The sequence below is a fragment of the Melozone crissalis genome, unplaced genomic scaffold, assembly GCF_028551555.1.
Source record: "Melozone crissalis strain CALT ecotype California unplaced genomic scaffold, PUWL_Pcris_2 ptg000027l_1, whole genome shotgun sequence".
Classification (NCBI taxonomy): domain Eukaryota; kingdom Metazoa; phylum Chordata; class Aves; order Passeriformes; family Passerellidae; genus Melozone; species Melozone crissalis.
In genome coordinates this window covers 26,485,340-26,494,331 of record NW_026535805.1, presented here as the reverse complement: position 1 = coordinate 26,494,331, position 8,992 = coordinate 26,485,340, and the positions used below count along the sequence as shown (strand labels likewise).

Sequence of the window (8,992 nt, the reverse complement as noted above, 5' to 3'; positions counted from 1 at the left end):
CAGAAAAATACTCAGGCATGTGCTTAGAGATAAGCTCATGCTGGCATGGTTTGTTAGATGAAGGCCTATAGACAAAAACTGTTATGGAGAAACTGTGATACCATATGGACATTCTCTCGATGTCACACTGCTTCCACATCTACATATGCTCTTCAGGCTGAAAGCTGGAGAAGAATGTACCACATGCATTTCAACAGCCCTTTTGCTTCCCTGCAAAACCAATAGTGAAATCTATTTAGCCTTTAACACCCAGCTCTGAGTCCTAGTGAAGGAGAGAGGTCAAAAATTAATGGTGCAGCTTAAGCTGAAGCCAAAATACTAAGTGTTTGTTTTTTTTCAAAAGGAAAGCAAACAAGGATAATAAGTGGGATGGCTGACTGTTATTGGGAAGCATTTTATTTCCAGTCTGTACAACAAATGCTCTTCAGCTACATGAAGCAGATAAAAAATGTCTGCAGATTTCAGTAGTATCCTGTCAAGTAGGTTTGCAAAATAAAGACAGATGGCAAAGGATTATGTTTAATTCTTTTTCCTAATTCATCTTTTCCTGACCATTCCACCGCACTCAGTCTAACTGGAGAGATTTACCAGCTTAACTTTCCCTCTGTAGCTTACAGTGACAAACCACATAGTAGATTTGTAACTTCCCATCGTTAGGAATGTTTAATTGGACACTACTGCTTTTCATCAGCTGTCTTTAAATGCTGCTTCTGAACACAGGATGTTTACAGCATTACAACAGTTGAACTCTGGCTTTATTTTTAAAGTAAACATCCCAAAAAGCCCAGGAATATTGTAGTGTTTCTGGTGAATGTAGCTGTCCTGCTCAGTCAAAGAAGAATTTCACGCTGGAATCTCTTACACAGATGTGCACAATCTCACAACACAACACTAACAGCACTGTCCTTAAGACACCTTGCTGCTTCTTTCCTCTGCTGGTTTTCCCCATGCAGATAAAGAAGGAAGCCATGGAGCACAGCCCTGATGAGGCTGGAAGCGTGCAGCCCATGATTCAGTGTGAGAGGGTCTGTGCTGCACTCAGCTCCTCCCTGCCTGCCTGATCCTGCTCTTTCTTCTTCTCCACTCCATTACTTAGTGCTACTTTATAAAATTCCCACTGTTTTTTGATGCCTTGGTTTTCAAACACCTGGCTTGAGACACGCTGACCCTGATGATCCCAGGTGCTGACATTCAATAATAGCTCCTTATGGAGTCACTGGGGAACTGCTGGCACTCAGCACCTAAGTGTAGTTTACAGTATCTTCAGAGAAAGAGGAAGAAAGTATCCATTATATGACTGATCTATGCTGCCCTCTCTGCACCTCCTAATTGCTCTTTTAGATAGTCCTTTTGGTTTTCTGTGCATTTATCATTCTTCTCTTTGAGTTTCTTAATTTCTCCAGTGGAAAAAAAAATCCAAGAAATGACAGTTACTTTTCTTCCTGTACCTTTCCTTTTAGTTTCTCTCGTTTCCTTTTCTTTGCTATCACTTGCTTTCTTTTCACCAGAAAAAAACCCGAGAGGCACATGTCAGTGACAACAGCACCATCTTCTGTTCTGCAGGGATCATGAAGGCTTCACTCTTGTGTCTGAGTGCTTCCGACATGAGTCTGATTGAAAAATCTCTAGCTACTGCTGGATCTGAACTAAGTTTTCACGAATTTCAATGTCTGAACACCTCTGAATGTATGTGGGGCAATATGTGTGCATGAAAGGCAATAAGGAGTTCTCATAGCACTTCTCTCTGTGAGACACCTTTACATTTGCCTTTGACTCCTCTCCTCACTGAAGTGCAGTTGCAAACATTGGGCTCCTTTTGCCTGCAGCTTGGCACATTGACAGTTTCTAGGTTTGTTCATTTATTTATCACAATTTGCGTTACTCTTACTCTCTACCAATAGTACTGTACTAATTGTCACCAGGGAAAATATGCAGCACCAATAGGTGACAAGATGCACAGAGAGGGGATCAGCTTATCAGTCCACACAGAAGGCCATAGATCACAGAAGGTCACAGAACACATGCTGCCTCAAATTTGTGCCACTGTGACAACAAAGGGATGTTTGGGGTATAATAGAGGAAAATGAGGTGGGAGTTAGCACAAGATAAACATGAAGTCTTACTTGAAAGACTAATACATGGACAACTCAGACTGGCAGCCTGGGTAGGTCAGTATGAAGTCAGTGTCTTGGTATTAGATGAGAGGATGAGGAAGGATAGACTAATGGGTCTGGAAATGGAAAGGAAAAAGAAACAGCATGTGTTTGATGTAGCACAGAAGAGGGAAGCAGCAGAGGGACATAAAGGGAGAGGTGGCAAGGTCAAAATGGCAGGTTAAGAAACAGATCTTCACAACAGCAAGATCTAATTAGGGTAAGATTGCTTTTGTTAAGCCAGGAAAGGGGATGTGGATGTGATACACCAAGAGATCAGACAGTAACTTTTAAGTATGTGAGTAGATAGGAATTGTGCCTGTTTTGGGGAAATTCTGCATACACACTTTGCAATATAAAGGGTTTATTCATCTTTCATAAAGCAGTTTAGAGACAGAAATGTGGAGCTAGTAACTCAACAGGTAGCTTGTGAGCAATCATAACTGATATACTGTAATAACAGCAGACAGGATAGTCAGGTTGGGATATAGGAATCAGACTGGGATGCCACAGAGGACAAACTCCAGGCTCACTGGATGTGGGTAGTAAGTTCAGAAATGAAAAGGAGGAGGGAGAGAAGGTGATGGCTGAAGGGACTCACTGGAGAGACAAGATGAATCTCATTTTGAAATGATGAAAATGAATACATGTTTGCATTGTGATGGGGAAGAGTTGGAAGAATCATTTGTGGGGCTGGGGAGGCAAATGAAACAAGCACTGGAGGATGAGGAGGTAACAGCTAACAGCACAACCACCTTGTGGAAATTGTGACCAGCTTTCCTGCTGCACATCAATGATTTCCTCTTTCAGTTAGAACACTTCTGCCTCTATCTGTCTTAGCAAAAGTGTTCAAGGACTTTAGGGAAAACGGACAAAATTTAGGCAATTTTCTTCTATCCCTTTCTCACCTTCTGTAAATTTCTTTTTTCTTTTCCCCTGGCAGAGAGGGGAAGTGCTTTCTCAGCATGAGAGTTGTATAAAAGCTATGTGTGCTCCTGTTTTTTGCACAAAAAAAGCACTGAGGAAATCTAGAAGAAAACATGAATATATGTAGCCATAATAACTGGTAAGGTTCATTGCGTGGAGCTCATCTGGGCCTTTAATGTCATTATTGTGTGGAGAGATGTGGTGGGAAATTTTCTGCATAACTTTCAGAAATGTCTCATTTCCTTCTTCTGCATGCAGTGGGAGAGGGAAGAAAAAGCTGTGTTATGTATCTGGCCCCTGTAGGGACCTTACACTGTGCAAACACACTCCCACAGACTCCTGTAAGTGAAAAAAAAAGTCATGGTGCAGGGTTAGCTGAGCCTTCCTCCTTATGCACCGTGCAGAATTACCTGTAAATGTGCAGGTGGTAGTGTGGGACTTTCATGACAACAAATGGATTTTGTGTGATCTAAAATCATCATTGAAACTAAACTTTTTAAAGGCATAGACTTGGTCTGGGTTCTAATAACCTGTGCTGCCTCAGCACCTTAGCAGTGGCTTTATGGCAACAGCATAACATATCCTTCCAAAACTGTAACTGGGGATTTCCAGGACTTGTAATTTTCTGTAGTTTCTACTGTGGTTTTGTCCATAATCCTTTTCTAATGTAACCAACCACTAGAATGATAATCCAGAAATTTTTCCTATACAGAATTGCTTGTTTGTGTGATGACAGGGGAAAGCAAATACATAAGAACAAGTATACATTTGTCGAAAAGAATATGCAGGTAACTAAAGGCACTGATTTTTTAACTATGAGTCTGAGGAAAGAACCTCAGTCCTCTTGTATTGCGAAATTGGTGTAGAATTATGGGCCCTGATGAAAACCAACAAACTACTATTGTAAAGCCTTCAAATTATAAAATCAGCCCAAATTTGGTCAACTTGTTATCATGTGCTGGAAACCCCCACCATCAGCAAAGGTACTGTTAGAAAGTTCAGATAAAAATCAACAATGATACATTTCTTATCTTTGTCCTGCCTCTCATTGGCTCAGTAATAGTTTTAAATGACACAGAGAGACCCTGGCTAAGGAAGCAGAGTGTGAAGTGAGCTCTACATCTGGAGGTACAAGGAGCTGAGAAGCATTTTGTGGCCTATAGATAGAAGTGGCCCAAGAAAGGGACATGTTCAGACTGGCCATTTATTTCAGGGTTGTCTGCAATTGTGGTGGACTGCTTTTGATGTTTCAGGCAATTCCTCAGTCTTACATTCTTAAGATAGACTAATCTGATTGAGGGAGAGTACCTGGCATGACAGAAATAAAGCACATACAAGATGTCCTCTCAAAAAAAAAAAAAAAATCAAGGTATTTCAGCCTTTGATCAAGGCCATATGCTGAGTTTGGAGGGGACCTGGAGAGGTCAGGGAATACAGGATACTCTATAAATAGGAGAGCAGAGTACATGAGAGATTGGCAGGTGTGGGATGTTCTGAGTGCAGCAAACCAAGGCTGAAAAGGCTTTGGGACTCTACAGGTGCCTGCAACTGGCAGGGTGGGGACCTGGGAGCAGGGCTGGCTTGGGAACAAGGCAGAAGTGGTTGGGATAAGCTTGGGATAAGTGGAGAAAACAGAACAGGGCATGGCCTTGGGTGATGCAGGGGTATGTGTTGGAACTGTAGAGTTGGAAAACACACATTTAGGGTGCTGCCATCAAGGCACTTAACAACCATGGTATGAGGGTGTGAATGGTGTGGTTCTTGACACCTGAAAATTACAAAACACTGCTGAAAATTACAAAATGCTTGCTCATTTTCTCTCTCTTAACTCCATATCCACCTTTCTGGCTTGTTTTTGTTTGTTTTGTTGTCATAATATTCCACTCAAAAGCTCCCCAAGCCCAACCTCCCTTTTTGTCTGATAAGACAATCTACAGAGGGACAGTTCAAATTTAAATGTTGTTGTTTAAATTGGCGTAATAAGACTTTAGATTTGGCACCCTGCTGGGATAAAACTAAAGGCAGAGCAGAATCCAGACAATAATGAAGAAACAGCACAACACATAGTATATTTGATTCTGTTTTGATTACTAGTGGTCGTGCAGACCATTAAAGAAATGGTGTGACAGAAACCTGTCTTCATTTAGTTACAGATGCCAGGAAGGGAAGAGTAAACCTATAGTAAGAAGGTATCCCCTGCTCAGCACTGTTTCAAGCCTGGTAAAAGGAACTCCTATAATTAATCAGACTGCATGCTATAAGTGGAAATGGAAAAATTACTAAAGAACAAATAGAAAAACAAAATATATTATGGCATGTAAGTGACTTCAACTGTTAGCATCCTGTTTACTAAAGCACATTGTAACAATTCCTCCTGTGAAACATGTTTCTGTGTGTGTGAAACAAAGTACCAAGTTTTACTTTACATTTGAGTAAAATGTATAATTTGAGCTGTTTTCTTGAGCTTTTACCAGATTCTGTAATTTATGTGTAACAGAACACATGCAGAGTGGTAAGGTGCGTGGAAACCATTTTAGCTGGAGGGTTTAAAAGAATTAACTTCCACCTTCTTTTTCCATAATATATTGCATATATAGTCACAGTACAGGCTCAATTCTAATAAGAAAATTCAGTGACTTTGCAATCAGTAGGATCTCAAAGATTAAAAAAATCTAAAAAAAATTGGAGAAAATGGATAGCCAGGAAAAGGAGAGAATAGTCATGTGATTTGGAGAGGAGTGATTAAGTGGAACTTCACTTGGAAAACTTGCAGTAAGCCTTTCTTGTTCATTACACTCTAATCAACCACATCTTGGCCAAAGTAATGCCCACACCCATTAGAAAGCACGTTGTTATGTACCAGGAATTTGCTAGCCATTGATTCCACAGGAACGGAAGGTTTCAGGTTTGCCTTTTCCTATGACCACATCTTCTAGAAGAGTAGTCTGCTGCCACTTTTGGCATGCAGATCTCTAAGCTTATTTTTCATGGGAATTGTAATCTCCCGTGGTGAATTACACTTACTGGAAAGCAGCTTCATTTTCTGACTTAGGCTTTGGCTGCACCAGTACACTGGACTGCACAGGAGTTGTTCTCTGGCCTCAGTGCTGCTGACCTGGGCCCTCCTAACAAGCCAACAGCACGGAGCCAGCATCCAGGATTGCCTCTGCCCTGAGGCAGACACAAGGCACTCAGGCAAACCTCTGGTAGGCTCTGATGAGAACAGTGAACTGTTCAGCAACTTCTTTTGGCATAAATGGTTAGAACAAATTAGGCAGGTGGGAAAACTGGGCATTTTGTGTATGACTGCTGCCTGATGTTGTGTTGTAATGCACATGAAGAATAGAGAGTGTTTTTATGGCACACAATGATGGAATTTCACCCTCCCAAGCGAGAGGCTCGCACCTGGGGTATCTCCACAATGCCTCCCATACTGGGCCAGGTTGTGCTGAGCAGCCGCCAGGCTGGGAACGCTCACGCAGGCGGGTCATGACCCAAAGATGTAGAATATTTGAAACGCACACACACATACAGCCAAACCAGTCAATCACTCCGTGTTTTCGCCTCCCGCCGCCCCTCGTGGGCCCCGCCCGCCCCCGCCTGCGCAGCCGCCGCTCCTCCTCCGCGTCCCCCCGGCGATGGAGGTGGTGCTGGCGGACACGCTGCTGTCCCGCTGCGGGGACCGCGCCGCGCTGCTGCGGGCGCTCAGCGCGCCGCTCTCGGCCGAGCGGGCGGAGGCGCTGCGCCTGCTGCTGCAGCGGCTGGCGGCGGGCGGGCCGGCGGCGGCGGGCGAGGCGGAGGCGCTGCGGCGGGCGGCCTGGGAGGTGGCGCTGGAGCGGTGCCGGCCGCTGCTGCGGGGCGGGGAGGGCGCCGCCGCGGGGAGCGCGGAGCGGCTGCGGGCGGCGCGGGCGGCGCGGGGCGCGCTGCGGCACTGTGTGCAGCTCTGCGGGGCGCCGCTGGCGGCGCGCCTGGCCCGCGACGCGCTGGCCGAGCTGGCGGCGGGCGGCGGGGCGGCCGCGCAGGAGGCGGCGGTGGAGGCGCTGGTGGCGGCGGCGCCGCGGCTGGAGGAGCCGGAGCTGCTGTCGCGGTGCGCGGCGGCGGCGCTGGCGCTGCTGCGGGAGGAGGGCGAGGGCGAGGCGGCGGCGGCGCTGGTGGCCGGGCGGCTGCTGCCGGCGCTGGGCGCAAACGGGGCGGCGCTGCCGCGCGTCTGGGAGGGGCTGCTGGGCGCGGGCGGCGCGGCGCGGGCCGGGCGGGCGCTGCTGGCGCTGAGCGCCCTGGCGGACGCGCTGCTGCCGCGGGGCCCGGCCGAGCCGGGGCTGGACGCGCGGCTGTGCCCGCGGTTCTGGCGGCTGGTGCAGGAGGGCCTGACGGAGCGGGACGGGCTGTGCCGCAAGCGGGCCCGCTACCTGCTGAAGCGAGCGCTCGATCTGAGCGGCGGGCAGCGCGCCGAGCTGCGCTGCGCCCCGGACGGCGGACACGGTACGGACCGGCGGGCGGAGGGATGGGCATCGCGGCCCGGCGTGCGGGACCGCGAGAAACCCCTGTCTTTGTCTTCTCTCCTTAGAACCGAGTCTGTTCTGGTGGTCTGCTGAGAAGAACGAGCAACTCCTACAGTTTTGGGAAACTTACATTTTGATAATGGAAACTTTGGAAGGAAACCAGGTAGGAGCGCTGTAAAGTCTGTGCCCGTCCTGGACAGACGTGCTGCCTCACTTGTAGCGTGTGTGAATGTTTGTGTAGGCAGAGTATTTCCAGTTATGGTGATGGAGGATGTCTAAGTCAGCGTTAACTGGAATACTTTTGTTTCAACTCTTAAATATTTAAAACACAGCATGTGTCATTCATTGGGAGTAAATTCAGAGCTCTTCTCTGTCATCTGAATACATCTGGTTAATGCAGTGACAGAAACCTGGAGTGCAGGTAATTGCAAGACCAGGGTAACCAGCCTAGTGAAAAATCTGGTGATTGCACTTAGTAACCTCTCTTTGGTAGAGGGAACTCTATATGGTGGAGTACCTTGGATTAAAACCATTTTGTGAGTCCAGTGTGCTCGGCAGAAAGATTCCTGGTGACTTGAAGCTTCCATAATTGCATAGTATTGTGATGTTAACTGTTAGTAGTGTGCCCAGCTCCCTGTAGTTATTTTATGTTATTTGGACATGATTGTCCTGTAACTGAGATACTATTAATTTAAATGTTTAATTTTAGATGCTCTGTTATAATTCTGAGGAACATAATGGTTATTAGTAAGTATTTTTCCTAAAATATGGTATCATTGAAGATTTTTTCAGTGCTAAACTGCAGCTGAGTGTTGTGTACCACAGGCTTTGCAGGTTTTTTTAAATGTACTTTTTTTGTCAATTGCTATATTAATGCTATTGGTAGTAAATTCTAGTCTGAGTAACTGACAGCTTCTGGCTTTGAGGTATAAATTATTGATACTTGATTTGCATTTCAGATCCATGTCATAAAGCCAGTATTACCAAAACTAAACAGTTTATATGAGCTTGCCATATCAGGGGATAAAGGTAAGATAGAACTTTTCCTACTTAATCTCTTAAATATTAGTTAAGTTACCCTTCTTTGTTTTCTCCTTCTGTTTCAGTAGCAGCTTTCTGTAATGTTTTATTTCTCAAATTAGGTGTTTTCTGGGTGGCTGTTCCAGTTTTTGTAGGTTTGCTTTATACATCGGTTGTTTGGCAAACATGCATAGGCAGTGGCTGCTCTGCTCTGAGAAAAAATCCTAGCATATATTTTTAACTTACTGTGTTGTCTTGAAGTACTATTTTTCTGTCAGCAAATCCAAGTAAGTGGTCATTTCCCACCGTATTTTGCTTGACTTAAGTTAATGTGAAAATGAAGCCAGAGATTTTTGGGGTTGTAGGAGACAATTCATCTGCACAACTTTATAA

At 45.5% G+C, this 8,992-nt stretch overlaps 1 protein-coding gene across 2 annotated transcripts in view; it reads left to right on the top strand.

Moving 5' to 3' along the window:
- Positions 1–6,718: 6,718 nt before the first annotated feature.
- The window catches only part of TARBP1 (TAR (HIV-1) RNA binding protein 1), a 32,091-nt gene continuing 29,817 nt past the window's right edge, over positions 6,719–8,992 (top strand). For both annotated transcript variants that reach the window (XM_054279624.1, XM_054279623.1), the window contains exons 1-3: positions 6,719–7,559; positions 7,645–7,742; positions 8,539–8,608. In XM_054279624.1, the coding sequence (XP_054135599.1) occupies positions 6,719–7,559; positions 7,645–7,742; positions 8,539–8,608 (1,009 nt within the window). The remainder of the gene's footprint in view (positions 7,560–7,644; positions 7,743–8,538; positions 8,609–8,992) is intronic.